General features: G+C 41.7%; 1 protein-coding gene across 1 annotated transcript; it reads right to left on the bottom strand.

The window, feature by feature from the left end:
• Positions 1-5,753: 5,753 nt before the first annotated feature.
• On the bottom strand, positions 5,754-11,357 carry PAQR3 (progestin and adipoQ receptor family member 3). The gene is made up of 7 exons (XM_088531638.1): positions 11,147-11,357; positions 10,903-11,065; positions 9,315-9,470; positions 8,321-8,518; positions 6,939-7,029; positions 6,448-6,624; positions 5,754-5,940 (listed from the first exon to the last, which is right to left on the bottom strand). Exons 1-6 carry the CDS (start codon positions 11,329-11,331, stop codon positions 6,482-6,484), a joined length of 936 nt encoding a protein of 311 aa, XP_088387764.1. The 5' UTR covers positions 11,332-11,357; the 3' UTR covers positions 5,754-5,940; positions 6,448-6,481.
• Between the last annotated feature and the right edge of the window lie 8,062 nt (positions 11,358-19,419).

A 19,419-nucleotide genomic window follows, 5' to 3' on the forward strand; every position in this document is an offset into this window, starting at 1 on the left:
AAATAGTGTTGTACACTTACTTCTAAGTTTCCTTAAAAAAAAAAAAAAAAAAAAAAAAAAAAAAAAAGTTGAGATGTGGGCATAGATGGGGTTAGGGGTGAATTCCTTAAAAGATTTATAGAGAAAAAAAAATGTTAAACATGTTTAAACAAAAAAACTTTCTCCTTTGGTTTTTATTCAGTTGGCTTGAAAATATGCTGTTTCAGATGCGTTTTGAGGTTTCCTCTTGATAGTAGGTATTGAAAGCAACACATGCATAGCTGTGCACCCATGTTGCTTTTATCCTTCTGACAAGGAGAAATGGAAATACTAGAGCTCTGCTTGCTTGACTTGGCCTTTCTCAGGGTTAGAAGTTAAGCTTTTGAGAGATGTGAGTAGAAAAGTTTCAACTCTATTTGCACATGAGTTTCTTAGGCTTTATTAGTACTGTTCTCACCTGTTTCTTGTGCCAAAGGCTGTAAGAAGCGCACGCCACATTTGTAGCATTTTACGATACTCAGGTTAACTGTGATTTATACTTTTCTATGCGTGCTTATTAGCTGCCTTTGTACAGTTTTCTTCTGAGATTTTACTTACCTAGAAAGTTGCCAGAACTTAATATTGCAGAGAAGTGGGGCAGCTGGGTGCAAACAAAATGAGATGAAAATGGACAATTGGGTTGTGCATCCACAGTAGTTTAGGACTAAGACTTAATGTGGTCTTAAACCTTCAGGTGAATTATGAGTAGAAAAAAAGACATCACTGCACGTGGGTGGGTGATGTTTTTGTCTTTTTTTTTTTTTCCCTCTCTGTGACTTTAGGCTGAGCAGCATTACAGGTTTGCTTTGTGTGTGGTTTTTGGGCAGGGGCCTCTGAAGTGGTTTGACTGCAGTGCAGGCAGGGTTAGGTTATACCCCACACCTAGTAGAAGAAATCGAAGTGAACCGTAGAGCCAAGTTAGCCTAGAGCTAGCATGATGCCTCTGGCTGCTTTTTAGTATGGCCAATGATATTTGCTTCCCAATGGTCTTAATAAACTTTGTCCTGTGTATTCTCATTAGGAGATGAGTTTTTGCGTATTTTGGAAAGTTTTATTAGAGTTAGAAATATTTCTATCTTATTTTTGGGACTGAAAAGAGGCTAGAATGCCTCTCCAAGTTACGTTTGCCTGGTAGATTTGGTTTGCAGCCTGGATTTCAGCTAAGATGCCCTGTTTGACAGGGACAAACAGGGTACTCGAGGGGAAATGTGTTGCTGGTGTTCAGTGTGCGCATGGACGTGTGCACTTTGCACCTGAACTGAAATAATGCAAAGACTTGCAGCGCTATGGGGGGACCTCGCTGCTGGTGAACACAACGATGGCAAGGTAAGGAACTGACAGGGCCCTAACACCCGAGACTATCAGTTCACTTAGAGCTTTTCTCTTAGCATGTTAAAGGACAGAACCACGGACCCCTCCAAATCGGCTGCCTATGAGATGCATTCAGAAAGTACTAAAAGCCTTAAGTGGTTGAGATCCTTAAAGAAATCAAGTGGACTTTCTCTGCTAGCCCTCAAAATAAGAGCCGCGAGGTGCGCGGGATGTCTTCTGCTGACCTGTGTAAGGAAGGACTCATGAATACCAGCTTTCAAGGAAATACCTTTTAATCATTGTGGGAGTCCCCATTAGTAAAACCAAGTATCTACTGTGAAATTAAGTTGATATATTTACTACTGTGAGGAGAAAAAAAAAAAACTTTATCTGAAGATTTTTATACTATATGGTGTATTTTTATATATAAAAATTATATATAAAAGATACACATGCTCAGACACATCATGTAGCTCTGAGTTGCTGTTTTTTTCAGTAACATTGCAGCCACAATCATTTTCATGTGACCGAAACAGTGAATATGGAAAAGCTGCAAAAAGGAGCAAGGAACAAGTGCAAACAGTGACAACTCGGTTATACTTTTGCTGTGTTTCTTTTGAAAGGAAGGTCAAGGTATGTGTGTAGCTAAGGTTGTGACTAAGGCATCACTTAGTACTAAAAAGCATAAAAACTATTTTAAAATTGCTGGTATACAGCTTTTAAGTGCACTTTCCTGAACACTTCCATGTCTTGTTAGACTTCAAGTTTCTAAAGCTTTTTTTCTGTACCACTAAACAGAGAACTTTAACTTTTATGTGTAATTGATGTAAGTCATAAAATACATGCAGTTGTTAAATAAACAAACATGATACAGTGACTTTGCAGATCTTCTTAAACATTGCGTTATTGAGTGTTTGCACTTAGGCCTCAGTCTCTTCACTATAAGCAATGCTTTTTCTGCTCGGTGTGCTCTCTGGCTCTAATTTCTGTCTGTACTTTTTTGTTTGTTTTCAGTTGCTTGTATGTGCTGTCCAATCATCACTCCTGTTCAAGTGGTTTAAATGCTATTGATTGTGTATTCCTAGTTCCTTGGACTCAGTATGACTCCTTAAAGCCTGGGCAAGTTGGACAGGAAGCTGACGTGGGAAATCCTGCACGTTAGTGGTGTAGAGGCCTTCTGCGAGCGCTAAAAGCCACGGGTGCAACCTGCTGCCTCGGCTGCTGCTGCGGCGCGTAGCTGCAGGTGGGGTGCACTTCAGCGTGCTCCCGTGGGGGGAGAGCTGCTGCTCTGCTGCTTGCAGCTGTGCCAGCGGGCTGGCTTGTGTTTGGCCTCTGCAGTTACAGAAACACTCCATGCACTGGCTCTCTGGCCGGGGGGCTGTTTAGGGGGGCAGGTTGCTGTTGAAATGTTGGTTCATAACTTTTCATCACTGGTTTTAACATGCACTTGGATTATGGCTGCTAGGGTACATGTACCTTTACATGGGGAAGAATATTAATGTTTTACGCTTAGGCATAGAAATTACCCTTGCTTTCTGTTTTGGTGGTAAGGAGGTATGGCCCAAGCTCTTAGGGTACAAGCAATCTAGATGAAAAGGGGCTAACAAAATGGAGTAAATCAGCAGGTACAATGTCTAACACCCTGAAGCCACTCATGCAGATACCTGGCCGTGCAATAAATAGAGATGCATCACTCAATCACCTGCCCTGCCGCTCTCAGCTGCATCCTTGATATTTCAAGGAATAGTCTCCTTACTTTGTTCTGTCTTTAGGGAGTGGCCAGTGGTTCTGTGGCTGGGCATTTCAACATCCTTTGCTTGATTAACATGAAACTCCTGAGCTTAGTACTCAATAGAAATAATTTACCCTCAGTACACATCCAATAAACCAAAGTTTATTTACAAGCTCAATATTTAAATAAATCAGTGTCATGCAGCTTGATAAATTTTATCAGGGTAATAAAAATGTACAACTTGGCAATCAGTTTCCTTATCCGATGAAAACTGCTACAGTAGTTAGTTTACATTTAAAAAAAATCTAGCCATCTATAAAATCAATATGCTTTCAAGACACAATCACACATTGTTCAAATACTGTTTACATAACACTGGAAACAGGCCTTTTAACTTGCATGTTCCTTGTTAGGCTGCAGTAGCAATCAGTAGTGCACTTGAAACTTGCTTGGCTGTCAAGTTTAAAGAAAAAATCATTCAATGTTCACATGAAAAAGCTCCAGGGGGTGGGAGTTAAATTCTAAGTGCAAAGTCAGTTCTTGCTGTTAAGTGTTTTCAGAGTTGACAAAAATGCTCCATTGATGAACATCTATGGTTAATGGTATCCTGTTACAGCAAATGCCAGCATACCCCAGTGGGGCTTAAAATTCATCTGAGGTGGAAAGTGCAGGGCATGAAATATTTAACAGTGACGTTGGTTTCACTACGTCTTTGAAAATATCTCCTATGTCTTAGGGCTACCAGGAGGTCCAGGGGACTACAGATTGTTCCCTACAAGAAGAGAGGCAGCTGGGCCTATTTAGCCAGGAGAGGGGAGTGACAGCTTCAAGGGACCCAGTACCAGCTGGGTCGGCCTGCAGGAGCACGGCCAGAGGATGACAGACTGCACAAGGGTGCGAGCTGAAGCAGATGCAGCCCTGGCTGGGTGCTACCCCCAAAGCCAGTAAAGCAGAGGGAAGCAGTCCCAGGGAGGCTGGGCAGTTGTTGTCCTTCTAAGTTTCCCAAAGTCTGATGAAAGGGAGCCCTGCCCAAATCTGGCTGAACGTGGAGGCAGTACCGCTCCCCAGGAGGCTGGGCAAGCGGCCCATAGAGCTCCCTTCACCCTGAACTATGCTGAGAGGGCCCTGCTGCCCTAGGGGTAGGCAGGCTACACTATCACTACGGGCAAGGTAACACTTTGCGAGAAGGGCAAAGGCAACAGCAGAGGATAAGCCAGGCAAGAGCTGTTCCTGGGTGTTGTGCAGCATCTAGCCCACCGCTAGACTTATCTGCGCCCTAGGTCATCTCCTTCTTCGCCTTCTTGGGTAAGACTATTTGTTCAAAATGGCACAAGGCTACCCGCAGTTGGCTGTGGGACGACTGTTGTCAGTTTACCACAATAAGAGTCAAGATTTGTACATTGTTGAAGGCCACACTTGCAGATACCAAGTGGATTTCTAGTGACATCAGCCATTCTGTGATTGTGTACCACATGATGATGATCCCAGGAGAGAATGTTTCTGCCTGTAGCCATAGCAGAAACAGTTACAGGTTCACCTGCTTTGTGACACGCCTGGTACTGACACAACCCTGTCTTACAACTGTTCTGCTTCCAGCTTGTACAAGTTGTGCATTAACAAAATCTTGATGCATGCAGAGGAAAACACTTGACAAATGCTGAACTAACACCTGATCATGCCATGCAGCATTTGCTACCACAGCTCAACTGAACTGTAAACACAAGCAGCTGTTCTACAAAAGCCACTTAAAATGTTTATTAAAAAAAAATCTGAAAAATTCCTACCCCGTTACAAAAACTGGCACTCATGGAGCTGAGTTGCAGCTCTCTGAAAACCTGTATCTTTCAAGTCTCTTTAGTGCTTACAAGGCATGTTGAACTACCTTTTATGTTTAAACCCAAGGCAATTATTTTTACTGTGAGAAAACTTACAGCAATAAGTCTTTTCTTCAGTAAGAAAGTGCTGTAAGTACAGCATGATATATCATACGAAAAGGCCAAGGTAAGTGATTAGAATTCACACCAGTATCCCTAACTCAAATAGGGTGGATTATTTATACCTGTAAACAGAAGACATCAAACTTCTTAAAAAAAAAAAAATCTTTGCAACTGTCAAAAGTGCATAGAACTTGAACACTGCTACCCTCAGAACATTTCACAACTGCAGTATTTTACAAGTACCTAAGGGATTTATCTAGGTGTTGGAAGAAGTCACTGAAGTAATGGCAAGGTCCCTAGTGGGGGAAGCTGTTGAAGATGAGCAATGAAAGCCACAGTGGATGATACCTGCTCTCATTTTGAAAAAAAAAAAAAAGGAAAAAAGCTTTTCTACAAAAGTACAAGACATTTTAGACATCACTACTGATGTTTAAGCATAAGCACATCACACAATGACGCTGAAAGACACAGCACACTGTACTGATGTGATTGAGATTCAAGATCAGGTCCAATCATTCCCCATACTTTTAAAAGAAGGCTGCTAGGAGTGTGGTCCTTCCTTTTACACTTGAACAAAAACCTGCAAATCACTGAACCACTTAGTCTGTTAGCTCATGAAGAGCACGTACTTACGTTGTTCATGTTTACCATCAGCAAAAGATCCTTGTGTGATCCTTGTACTTTATCTCACATCTCACCATCATCGACTCCAGGAAGACCTGTTATGAACTTCACTGCCAAGGAGGAAACGGTTGAGAAGGAAATTAATCCAAGGCCTGGACTTTGTTGCTCTCTTCAAAACTGCGGATAATGAACATCCCAGCAAGCAGAGAAACACTGGAGAAGTTGGAGAGGAACCGCTTCCGTGCATAACTTCATAGTTCAGCATCTAGGCAAGGTCCAGATGTTCATAATCAGAAATATCATTGCGGTAAGATGCTTCTGGAAGAGAGAGGAGAGAAGTTTTGTCATTTAATACCCAGAGGAAATAAATAATCTCTTCAATTCTTAAAAAAACAAAAACAAAAACAAAACAAAAACAACAACAACAAACCTAATAAGCTTAAAACTAGCCAAAAAAAAAAACCCCAAACAAAAAAACACACACAACCTTAGGGCTTTGTAAGAATAAAAGAACAGCCACTTTTACAGGCTTAGAGAAGCGAAACAGAGATGAAAGGGTCCAGCCTATTCTAAAACTCTGCCCATGGGCATGGCATCTTCTTGGAGCCTCAAGCCTCTCAGAAGTATAGCTTAGTGCAGGACTTGATCTTGAACAGACTGCTTATTTATTCAAAAGCATTACACCAGTCACTGCTTTCTCTGGAGGCACTCAAAACTTCCTTCAATGAGGAAGATTAATTGCAACATGTGATTACATGTTTAGTCACAAACATGTAATTAAAAATGAAATTTTATTTTTTAATCCTATACGTGCTAGTACTTTACCTTCTCACAGGTACAAAAAAGGCTAGATCTTCACTCACAAGTCCATGCTGTACTCAGGACAGGGCTTGGTGTGTCTATATTGCATGATATAAACTGTGGATTGATGCCACCAGTACAACATCACTACTGCAAGGATATGCCATACTTGGTGACTAGATCCGAGGTAGTTCAGCTGTCCTGTTGGAAAGAAAAAGGGAAATTTCTAAGTTCTTAAATTCAGCAGTAACTCATGCAATGCAATAAGCTATCATTCAGAACCTCAGCTTAAGTTTTTTCATGGGAATTAAAAGGAATTATGCCTAGCTTGTTTGATTTAACTACAAATAACTTTTTACTCTGTATGAAAATATTTAATGTAGAATGTATTCAACCTATGATGTCACTATAAGTTCAGGACTTGCAACAAGGAATGTGCCACTGTAGGAAGCTTAACTGAAGGAAAAAAACAAACAAACAAAACAAAACACCACACCCTGAAGAAAATTTCATACCTGGAAAGTATCGTTCTGGAACTTTGGAAATATAGAAGAGAAAAGCTACTGCAGCAATGAAGTACATCACAACCACACGTGGTGCAAACTCCTACAACAGGTAAAACATGAATGTGAAGAAGTCTACAGATGAAGGTATGACAACACTGAGTTTTACTTCATTACCCACAAGTGGAACAGAATCTGATTGTTTATATCATGAAAAGGCCAGGCAAAGTGAGGAGACAGCTGGGTCTCAAAAGCTTGGATCACAGTCATGACAGGAGGGAAATAAGGAAACTTTTAAAATAGCTCACACAATTAAGATTTCCCAGATGGTAACTTAGACACCATAACCACATTATACATTATGTAGTAGATTTTCAAGCAGCAAACCGACATGACTGCTAAGCGATGCATTGGTGTAGGTTGCTTGTGTTCATTTGCCATTAACAGGGAGTTTTACTGCCAAGACCAGAGTAGTTCTCACAGGAGCACAGTAAGTATTGCATGTATCACTCTGCTACACCAGGACAAACTCCACTGGAAAAAAAAAAAAGCTGCTCAGCTGGTTTTTACGAGCCCAGTGTTAAGTGCCTTGCCTAAAGGGCTACAAGTACTGATAAATGCAGGAGGAGCTCTACATCAGGTTAAGTCATGGCCCTAGATGACACTTCTCACAAAGTGCCAGTCTGGAAATTTGCAGTTAATGCTTGCTGAGGGAAAGTAAAGGTGGTTTTTGGCATAATTATGTCCCTATTACAGGGGTAATTACAGGGACTTCATCCTCTGGCTGTCTTATGCTTCCTGTTTTCAGGACTGAGTATCCTTTAGCCATAATTTTAAATGGCACAACAGGAACAGGAAAATAGTAGGGTAACTTCACAGTGATGTTAAATGAGGGTTGTATAAAGGCAGAGCGCTGTGTGTGCAGATAGTGATTTTGCCACAAGTTGTGGGTACAGAAGAGGGAGCAAATTATCATTTCATCAGCGTCGTCTTGCTCTTCTCCCTTCTGGTCCTGACAAGCATGTTCCAGTGAGGGTGTGGTCAGCCCAGCCTTGCTGGTCTTGCCTCAGTCTGTGCTGTAGTAAAGCTCTTTCCCAGGCTCTCTTGTGGCAAGTCATCTGACTTGCATATATATATGTATATGTACACATACATACACACACACATATGTAGTCACATTTATTTCAGCCTAGTTACTCCTTCTCAAGAAATCTTAATATTTACATTTAGATAATGCCATCCAAAGAAAACCTCTGTTTAAAAAAAAATCACTACCACTATATCCCCCTCAATTCCAAAAGGGTGAAAGGGAAAATAAGAGAGCTGAGGGAAGACAAAAGAGAAAAACAAAAGGCCATCTTATTTGTTGATATATATGTACATTTTTTTTTTACCTGTACAATAGATGCACCAATCCCTCCATTGAGCCAAACCCAGTGAATTGTAGGAATAATTCCATATCCCGACACTGAGCAAAAGATGATAGAGCGCAGCCTGTGCCACTGTTGCGTGAGGTAACTGGGATGAATCTGAGCAAAAAACACTGCCAAGATCATTGCCAGCACAGTGATTAGATATACCTGACGCCAGTACTGAGGGAAAAAAAAAAAAGAAACAAAAGCAAATTGGCCGTTTTTTTCTCACTCTGTGAGAAAACAGGTTCTTGGTAGAAAGATCAGGTTACTAACAGCAGTGATGTATCAGTTTCCTCATCACTTCTGTGAGCTCAAATGAGAGGAGTTGAATGAATGGACTCCTGTTAAGCATTTGGCACGCTTAACAGGAGTCCACGTTTGGCATCCTATGACTGCACTACACTTTCTGCTAGAACACCATTTATTTCAAGCACTGCCTTAATTAAAAAGCATTTTAAATACGTCTCTATCTAAGGTGTGTAGTTCAAATACCAGATTGCTACTTTACATAGACTACACTGCTTATCAGAAAGCTGCCAAGTTACAAACATGGATATAAATAAAGGCAGAGGGGAACTATTTGTAGTTGTCACATGAGTAACAAGCATGTCCCAAGCCACCTTGTAGGAAATGATGCTTAATGCACTTGTGATTTGGACACATCCCATAATCAACCTCATACATTTGACAAAGAGTAAAACCCATAGACGTTACACTACTTTCAGAAAAAAACGCATGAATTTCTTTGAAACTTATGTGGTTGGCAGGTTAAAACAAACAAACAGGCATTTGCCCATGCCTTGAACAAGTGCAGTTGTGCTGACACCCAACTCGAACTCTCTGCTCCCACTGCTTTTCTCCAGGCTATATGCTACTTGTACACTATGTAATAAATCCCCCTTCCTAAGGCATGTGAACCATGACAGTGAGAGCACAGGTATTAATGTCATAGGAACAAGTGCTTTAAACTTACGTTATTACAATAAAATGCATAAAACACGCCTGATACATAGCAGCCCAGGATCCCAATGGAAATTCCTGCATAATCTAACGCCATCCATCGTCGGCTGGTTTTCTCTGAGCGATGACAACAAAAAAGATGATATCCTACTGAGCAAAGCATACAGACCTACACGAATATTCAAATAAAGACACATTAATTTTTTGAAAAGCAAGAGCAATTATAGCAAGCTTGGGCTCTAAATGTTTCAGCACTAAATCAGCTTGATACAAGTTATGCACTGTTACTTGGTATCACTTAATTCTGATGCCTGTCACTAATCAACTGCAACCAATGGAAGCTTTTTCTGGCAGACCAAAGAACTAGTGGAAAACTTTGCACAACTTGATGCACAGACATTGCTTTGTCTGTGCAAGCCGCACAGGCGTTTCTTTTGTGTTCTCCTGTTGTGAGACTCAGGGTAAGAGAAAGCAAGACAAAAATAGTTCCCTAGTCACTGTGGAACTTTTAGTTATACCAAGGCTTCTTCTGTTCTTGTCTTCCTCACCGACAGCGCTGAGGAGAGTCATTTTATCAAAATGCTTGTTGCTGACCTGGCATGCTTATTTTGGGGTCTGTATATTTTACAAGAGCTTCAGCAATACAGTGATGATACATTTTACATTTTTGCTGCTGAAAAGAGAACAGATTTATTCTGAGACACACGTGTCCTGGCTCAGAAGATGTAGAAGATGTTTTTTTTATGTAGGACAAATCCTTATCAACAGGATGAAGTGGCCAACAGCTGCCTTGTTTAACTTGCCTACATGTGCTGCTGCAGCAAGACCGTGTTTCCCAGGCTGTCTTGTAAAGTATCATCTGCCTGGCTTTGAAATATGATGAGTAGACTAAGCATGGTTGTGCGTTATTGTTGTTAAGAACTGAACTTTCCCTATATTTATTTTATTAAGAACTTACTTGCTCAAGGTTTGTTTCAGACTTAGGTTCTCTGGAACAGGAATGAGAAAGAATGCAAGAATGTCTTGTAAGGCATGCACGTTTTAGGGACTACAGCCTTCTGGGACAAATATTTTGAGGTAAGATGCATCTGCTAAAAAGCAGAAGGACAACTGCAGTCAGCAGCAAGTTGCTTACAGCGACTTTGCTACTGAAGGATCAGATATTACAGGGATAACTAAGGATCTGAATAACTCCTGGAAAGTGAAAACAAGGGGAGCTGCCCTACTGCAGCCACCAGCTCCATCCTTCCCCCAAGGCGCAAACATGAAGGTTCAAGCAAGAGCCCAAGTACAACTGCAGAATTACATCATGCTGCCCCTGCCCTTTATCTTCCCGTTGCTCTCCTTTTCAGCAGGAACTGATACTACCTCTGCATGTACCGCCCTCCTCTGCGCTGACCTCAGGGAACCTGTCCATTAAAGCATGGACACCTGTACCGAGCTCCAGGCCACCCTTTTCTACCTCAGCTTCAGCCAGGTGCTTCCTTCCCCATCCCCTGGATATGATATATTGGGCAGCTGAGCTAAGGGCCTTTACACCCTTCCTGCCCCCAGACAGGGGTTTCTCCCTCAGCCTGGGGCTAGTGGGAGGGCAGCCTCACCTGGAAGCAGAAGAGGCAAACGGAACAGATGACAAAGTCCTCGCGGGAGGCACCGGCCTTGGGCAGCACGGCCGTCAGGTCGTAGATGCCGAGCGCGAAGAAGAGCACAAAGCCGAGCAGATGGCTCCAGATGTTGACGGTCTCGTTGGAGAGAATGAAGAGGCTGCGGGAGGGGAGACACGGAGGGGCGGCAGTGAAGCAGGCGCGGGTGCTGCCGCGGGAGCAGGGACGGGGCGCCCCTCACCTCTTGAGGCAGAGGCGGGAGGGCAGGTAGGCGCGGTAGCCGTCCGTGATGTACGGGTTGTCCTTGAGGAAGACAGGGATCTGCTCGTACGTGTAGAGGCGGATGCCGCGGGGTACCAGCACCGGCCAGTACTGGTAGCCGCCCAGCTCGATGTAGTGCGCGCTCCGCAGCAGCTTCTGGTGCATCCTGCCCCCCGCGCCGCCGCCTCAGCCCTCCCCGCCCGCGCCGCGCCGCATCGGCGCCCGCGCCGCCGCCCGGCCCTCAGCGGCCGCCACGCGCGGGCCGGCGCGCACCGCCCGCCGAGAGGGGCGCCGCGCGGCCGTTAGGACCGTTGGGGAGTCGCGCGGCTATGGCGTCACGGCGCGCGGCCTCCCCGCGCTGCCTCACGTGGGTGCCCGCGCGGCGCCTGCGCCCTCCGCGGCCTCGAGCACGTGGGGCCCGCCGTGGCGTCACTGCGTCGCGCGGCGGCCCCGTGCGTTGGGCGCGGCCGTTGGGTCTAACCGTCACGTTTGGGCGCTAGGTTTAACCGTCGCGCCTGCGCGCGCGCGGGAGAAGGGCGGTCGCGCGGCCGCTCCTTGAGGTAAAAGCCTCTCACCCGCGTTTCCAGGGGCCCTGTAACTCTAGCAAAACTCTATGTTCTCAGTTTTCAATAGTTCCCGTGTTAACTGTTTGGTGTTTGAATACTTGTGGTGTGAGGGGGTTATTTTGTGGCAGGTGTGGAAATAAATGTCATTTACTTATTTATTTATTTATTTATTTTCTTCTTGCCTCCCACTTTTTTTTTTTTTTTTTTTTTTTTAATGGGACCTGGCTATATCAAGACCCGTTTCTGAGTGGGGTTTTCCTTGTGGGGTGCAGCACTAGTCTCCGGCTTGTGCATGTGCTACCTGTCAGTGTTCAAGGGGGAATGAAGTACTTCAGAAATCTACTGGGCTCCTTAGCAATAAGCTCGGGTGGAGCTAATTTCCAACTGTACTTCCTGTAACATGTTGTATGTTGGAGGAATGTGTTATTGTCAATTTGGAGATCTTTTTAAATAACTTTCCCCAAGCCTTCCTGAGAAACTAATGGGGAACTCTGTTTTGCTTTTAAAGTGAAAAGCAGTACTCTGTTTTAGTAAACCTGAACATTGCAAGCCTTCTTAAGGTGTGGGTTTAAACTTAGAAACATTAAGTCAAAAAAATACTAAGAGTTCTTATTGTTGTGGGAATCTTAGTTGCATCTTGTAAGAGCACGTTCTAGTTAATGGGGATACTGATTTTCTTCTTTCCTGTGTATCCTGAAGCACAAAAAAAAGTATTTTTGATGAAGAGGATTCTTTTGAAGGGTCTGCTTTGCCGAAGTGGGGGGAAAAAAAAAAGAAGTTATGGGTCAGTTTTCAGCTGCTGCACAAAATGGAGGAAAAGTTATTCTGCTGATTTCAGCTGAATCCCTGTCTCTATGTCTGGCTTCATTTTCAAAGGTGAAAACCAATGTTTGGAAGAGTAATTGGTGCTAATTCACCTGCCCTTCTCTCCAGCAAGTTATTATACAGTGTTCTGAAAAGGAATTTGTCTCCTTCAAACAAAATGTGCCAGCACTTCACTAAAAAGCTGTGACAAGTGTCAAGCGTGAGAGGATTTCCCATTACAGAAGCTTTATATGAATGCCTTGAAACTTTGTTTCTCTTGTCTGTAGACCCGGCTTACATTATTTCTTCTGTAAAGCTGTTTTGTGCTCTGGGTGCATTTTTCTCTTGTGTATATCTCAGGATTTTGGAGAAGTATCCAGAGGAAATGTGTTCACAGAAGTAATTCAGCAAAATAACTTTAAGTAACTCTCTCATGTTCTCACCTTTCTATGTTTCTTAAGCATACAACTAACTAGTTCATTTTTCTTAGTTTCTTCCTTTCCATATGGCTTCTTTTGTTCTTTCCGTGTTCCCCTACCCCCCATCTCCCTTTCTCCCTAAGTTGTTGTTAATGACTACTTAATTTACTGGACAACTGTCTGTCTTTCTTTCTTTCTTTCTTTCTTTCTTTCTTTCTTTCTTTTTTTTTTTTTAATGGAATGGTGGAGATTAGTTGTCCAGTGTTTCTCCCTGAAAAGACTAGCGTCCCTAGACATTTCTGTTTTTAGAGTTTTTACTTCATTAATTCATATAAATTGTTTTCTTCCTACTTCATGAAAATGTTTTGGCTTAAAATAACTTGCTGTCCTGACTGGGAATGGAGATGTCTTTATTTTTTACTTTTAATCTTTGGCGGCATGCTTTCCCACTATTTTTCTTTCTTTTTTTCTTTTTTTTTTTTAAAAAAAAACTTGTCTAGGCTTGTGGCTTCTGTTCTGGTTGATCTGTATTAGCTGTGCTCGAAATAGGGAAGTGTCCTGATTTGCTACACGTTGCTCTTGGAAGCTAGAACCTCGGAAGGAGGCTGCTGCTGGGACCTAGCGAACAAGCACGATTTCGTCACGGTGACGGTACCCTTAGCGCTGGCTCTTCTCTTGGCAGCTTGTGGCAGGGATTGGAGAGAGAATACGTGTTTGTGCACGCACACACGCATTTTAAAGGAGGATGAATATAGCTGCCACGCTAGTTCAGGTGAACAAATCCTGACAATTCTGGGAAGCCAGTCACTACAGTTGTGAAACTGAGCTGGGGAAGCAGTGTTTTTGCCAGGTCCCTCTGGTAAATGAGGACATTTATTATTCACCTGAGTGCTGAGTCACTTCTGTTAAGCCAAATGCTTCTAAAGAAGCTCATGCCAAGCTAACACTTGAATTAGTCTGAATTGTCCATTGAATCATTAACACACTGAGAACATCATACTGGGAGAAAACACTGTTTCCAAGCCCTGTGCAATTAAAATTTCAAGTATTTGAAAGGGTTCAGTCAGAAGCAGTCAAAGAAGACACCATTTCCTTAAAAGAAGCTTTAAATGGCTGTTAAGTTAAGGCTTTGAAGCATAGACAGAAGAACTGTTAGAGGTTTAACTGCTAGGGAAAATTGAGGAACAATTAGGGCAGCTTTAAATTAATTACTTCCAGTATTTGTTTTGAGCTTATTGAACAATTGTGTTGTATGCGTAAATGATTGAAATTAGCCATCTGGGCAAGACAGTTTTGAACTAAATTGACCTCCTTCAGTAACTTGGTAGCATGCCCTAATTCCTGTGCTGTATGCCTAATTTTACTGGCAGGTAAGCTTGACTGGGGATGAAGATAAATGTGTGAGAGGTGTTATGCCTTTCCACTGACACCAAAATCACCTGTACAGACAAATGTAGGGAAGTCTTTTTTACAAAGGGGAATACGAAGAGATTATGAGTTGGTTTTAACTTATATATTGCTTCTGGACAGCTCTTACTCTCCTTGCTGAGTTAAATTCTGATAGTTAAACAATATAAACAAAGCATTTCTGTTTTTTTAATGTGTCTAAGACCCTGTTTGAGTCCCTGAAATATATGATTGTAATTTTCTCAACTGTAATTTAAGAAAAAATTAGATAAAGGGCAGTAAACTTATTTAAAGTAATTAACCAGTATCAGTTCTCTTATTCAGTATTTTTATGCTACTTCATTATGCTTTTCCTTCTCTTCAAGGAAAAAAAAGGCTTAAAAGAAAAATTATCCAAACAAAAAATTTCTTTAAATACTTAGAACGAAATTCGAGGGAGATTAAAAAAAAAAAAAAAGTTCAACCCTGAAACCTAAAAAAGGAATTGAGTCACAACATTGTTAATGTTTTGAGGCATTTATTTAACTTCTGTTTTTCCTATTTTCCCCATTTCTAGCAGGGCTGACCGATGGGAGCAGGATTTGGCAGGACTGCATTCCCGACTGTGGTAGCTGGAAAGAGGAGGCTTATTAGATCAGGTAAATAATTAGAAGATCTGGCTCTATGTTTGTTTTCTGTGACTTCGGAAAGTTCCGAGGTGTGAATCTGCTGTGTGAGGATCCTCCCCCATACGCATATTCTTGGCTCTTCCTCCAGATGTCACTGTGGCACTGCAGAATCAGCCCAAACTCTTCTCCTTCATCCTGGCGGGAATGAATTTGTTATAGTTGGCAGCTCAATCAGATGCTTCTTCATTGACTTTCTAATTAACAAAGAGCTGGTACTGTGACTTGGGTTCTTATCAGCAGTGCCATTTCATGCAGACTGCAATGGCTATAACTCACATGAGTGCTAATACTCCTAAAGTGTATTTGCTTCAGTATTTGATCCCATTCTTTTTAAATGCAAATGGCGAAGTATCTCCTGGTTTCCGTTAATGGGAGATGGGCTCTTCATGAGCTCTTTGTGAGCAAGGAAAGGGGAGGTGCCCTGAGACTGTTTTTTCCACTGTTGGAATCTGCTGCTGTGGGAGAACTTGGCCTGCTGCAAGTTTTCGAAAAGAGCCAATTCAGTGCACAGGAATGAAATCTGTCATCAGTCTCTCCTTACTTGAGAAAACACATTTGGCCATGTTAGTTGAAGGTATTGCACGTTTTCCTTTTCATAATGCTGAGACCTTTTCGTGGCTGTGGCAGTGTATACCTATGTTTCCCTTTACCTGTAGAGGAGTATATTCATGTTTTCTGCAGGATAGCAGGGGAGGCAGGTATACCTCAGAATACTGTGTTCGTGCATATGCCTTAAAGCAAAACTTGTGAGTGAAGTACAGCTGCTAGGCTGAGCTACAGGCACAGATACCATGTATTTATTCATATGCATAAAGCAGTTCCGGTACTGCATAGATGTGCAGAGAAGACATGCAAATGTTCGTGTTTTTAGGCGGAGTACATAAATTATGACCTTTAAATCAGGAAATAAAGTTACTTGAAGCCCCTTGTAATCCAGAACAGATAAGTCCTGTCACATTCCTTCCTGAAAGTAGGCAAAGCACCTGTGAAATCAACTGCTTGATGTTGATATGTAGTAAAGCTATATATAAGAAAATAAGGTTCATAGCCTTGTGGAAGACAAGGATCTTTAAAAAAGCAGGAAAGAAATAAGTAGGAAACCCGGAGCACCTGATTTGCAATCTAAGTGCCTTGTGTCTGATAACTAGAGTGACCTTAATACGAAGAGTGCCCGATTTCAAGACCTCTTTCCCTTGAGATATGTCTTTCTCCCCTTCTCTGAATTTGCTAGGGCTTTTTTTTTTTTTTTTCTTTTGGTAAAGTTTCACTCTGGTTTCCTGTAGCAAGCTCCTCACTGCAGAACCTGAGCAGCTTCCACGAGTGCCCGAAACGGAATGCCTGACATCTGTCGTGGGGGTTCAGGGTCTCTTGTCCTCTCCCTGTGGAGAAATGCACGTGCAATGTGTGCAGCAATGTGTGCAGTCAAGTGACTTGTTTTGGTAGGGCTTTTTTTTTTCCTTTTTTTTTTTTTTTTTCCTTTTTTGTTTTCTGATTCAATCCCTTTGGCTTTCAGCTCCGGCTTCTGAATCTCAGCATCTGTCAGTGGAGCGATAAATTCTCTTCGGTGATAAGCGAACAGCTGCCAATAGCGAGAGCAAGGATGGCATTTGGGCTTTTTCCTGCCGTGTAAGAGCTTACAGTCAGCAAGAAAATGCACTGTGCGCACAGTGTAAGAGGCTCTTCTACCCAGCCTACTATGTTTTTTTTTGTTGTTGTTTGTTTGTTTGTTTGTTTGTTTTTTCCCAATTTAGCCACATCTTTTCCATCAGTATTAAGCAGGCACACGTGAACAACTGTGCAGCATATAGACTCCTGAACCAAAAGGGCTAGAATTTATTGACAAGTGGCTGCTTTTTTTTTCTTCATAGGTTCTGAAGGAGAGAATAGAGAGGGGACAAGAAAAGTGTTTTTTTGTTTTGGTTGTTTTTTGAGAAATGAAGGGAATTTTTAGCAAAAGGCTGTTTGTAAAGCTGCTTAGTCATGTGGGACAGGATTTCTTGTCACAATAACCTGCTCCCAATGAAATTGTGGGGGAATTTTCTGTGAAGTTGTGGAATTTGGGAGAAAGTTCTTGGAAATTTTGAGACCATGTTCACAGGGACTTGTTCATTTTGTTCTTTCTCTTTCATACAAAGTAAACCAGCATGTAATTCTGTTAGGCAATGATAAGAAGATGTGGGCAATAACCTCCAAAAGGATAGGAATTACTTTTTTTTTTTTTCTCTCTCTCTTTCCTCTTGGTAGAAGATTTGTCATGTTAATGTATTAATGCACAGCTGTTTTGCTCTTCATGACTGCTACTGCTCTCTAATGATTTAAGGTGTATTTTTTAGTGAAGAGATTTGTGAATCCAGGAACTGTATAGCTGTTGAATGGTAATAAGCATTAATCAAGATGAAAACCACAATGGTTTTATCCCTCAGGAAGGTTGAGCATAAGGTACTCATCTATGCTTTTTTGCAGTTCTGCCTGAGGGCTTTTAGCCTAAATCTAACATCTCTGTAGATCTGAAAGTCCCTGGAGTGGTAACTTTTGATATAGATGAGGTTGGGATTTTATGACCGATTCTTATCAAGTAGCCTTTTCGTGATTTCAAAATGCAGGTTCTCTAGCTCTTACTGGGAGGAAGTTTTGAATCTGAATCAAGATGTGTACATGAGCCAGCGTTCAACCCGTTCTTGTAATTACTCGAAGGCTTTTGAAGTTTTTGCTCATAAACTGTTGGTGAAAAATGAGACGCTACTACTTGCGTATTTATCTAGTATTTTTAGCCATTTTCTTTGTTTTTTTTTTTTTACTTTTTTTTTTTGCAGTAGTTATATGAAGCACTTTTGACAGTAGGTTAAGCAGTATTAGAAATTCAAGGTCAAAGGAGGGATAGGGTGACTGGAAAAAAAATCTGTCATGTCAGAACCATAGAAGTTAAGCTGATCATTCAGCGCATTGCTTCTGTCTTGTTTTTTCTTTATCTGCCAAATTGAGCATATGCAAATCATGTTTTTTTTTTTTTCTTTTCCTGCATGTGTTGCTAAAATGGCAAGATCTCTGCTAAGAAGCAGTGGTATAGTTTGAGACGTTGAGGTATCAAATTCAAGATTTGCCTTGCCCTCAAAAATGCTTTGGAACAGAATGGTCAGGGAACAATTTTCTTTTTCTACTAGCTGCACAGTTGATACTCTTGCCTGTCTGCCAAGAATGTATTTTTTCCCATTGCTAGTTCATCTGTACTATGAAATTTTAGCTTTTATTTATCTGGATTACTAGAATTTGAAACCCATGGATTTTATCTTGCAAGAGATATATAGTTAATCTTCTCTCTGTCATCCTCCCTGGTGCTTAGTTTTTTTAAGGCAAGGCATTGAGACTTTTAAGTGCAAACATACGTGGAGGAGGCTGTGCTCTAGGGAATTCCAGGCATTCCATAAAGAATAAAATGAAGTATGAATGGCAAAATACTGAAATAGTTTTTAATGTTTTATTTCTGAATGTGTGTTATATGTGTAGTTGTTATGTGAATAAATGCAAGAGTCCCACCTCCCTGCAAGTCCAGGAGCCTTAGAACATTTCTTTTCAGCAATTACTTTGACACAAAGGGATTTGTACCTCACTTTCCTGTCTGGTTTCCTTTTTTATCAGGCTGTTCAGTTATTTCACCAATTACATCTAGATATTGGCAGTAACTTGTTGATTACTTTTTTTTTTTAATTGTCTGCTATTAAGCAAGACCCATACAAAACCTTTTCTCATTCATGTAAGCATTTGTTTCAATTTTTCTGTGTGGCTCTCCAGCTGCTCCATCTTCCTTGCCACATCATTTGGATCAGGAGCTGTGCTTTGTATCATATCTTGCCTGTCATACAAGCATTGTTAGGATATCCTACAAGGGACTGCAGAACCCTTAAATTGGATCAGCCATGAGAATCCTTTTGTACTTCTGCTCCTTTTTCTCTAGTTTTGGAGTAAAGATAACAAAACCTCTCTTTTGATACCGTACTTAGATGGAAGGGAGTGGGGACTTAATTTCTTAGTCATGTCGTATGCAGTAAGTCACAGTGTGCTACTGCATCATCATAGCTGTGTGAAGGTGTTGAAATTCTGTGGCCATTGCCTCAAGCCCATTTTTATTCTGTTTCTGAGTGACTGGTAGATGGAAAGCTCTTTACTTGACAACAGCCGTATCACGAGAAGTGCTATTTAGCTTGCTTCTGAAGCATCCCTGGGATATGATCTTACAACCATTTGAGGCTGTAATATCTTCCATTTTTGACATCTTTTTATTCCTGTAGACATGCTTAATGGTATGAGTGGATTAGGAAAGCTTAGAGGTGACCCACTTGTCTGTCCTGCTAGGTAGTGCTTTCATTTTGCTAACTGGAGTAAAGAGTGGCT

This window comes from Tinamus guttatus, unplaced genomic scaffold (genome assembly GCF_059628265.1).
Source record: "Tinamus guttatus ecotype Peru unplaced genomic scaffold, ASM5962826v1 Tinamus_guttatus_pri_ptg000423l, whole genome shotgun sequence".
NCBI classification, from domain to species: Eukaryota; Metazoa; Chordata; class Aves; order Tinamiformes; family Tinamidae; genus Tinamus; species Tinamus guttatus.

Excerpts from the sequence above, each read along its gene's own strand:
- PAQR3 (XM_088531638.1), bottom strand. The coding sequence starts at position 11,331 with ATGCACCAGAAGCTGCTGCGGAGCGCGCACTACATCGAGCTGGGCGGC. Across the intron at positions 11,066-11,146 it reads TCCCGCCTCTGCCTCAAGAG|CCTCTTCATTCTCTCCAACG; the intron begins GTGAGGGGCGCC and ends CCCCTCCCGCAG. Across the intron at positions 8,519-9,314 it reads ATGCATTTTATTGTAATAAC|TACTGGCGTCAGGTATATCT; the intron begins GTAAGTTTAAAG and ends TTTTTCCCTCAG.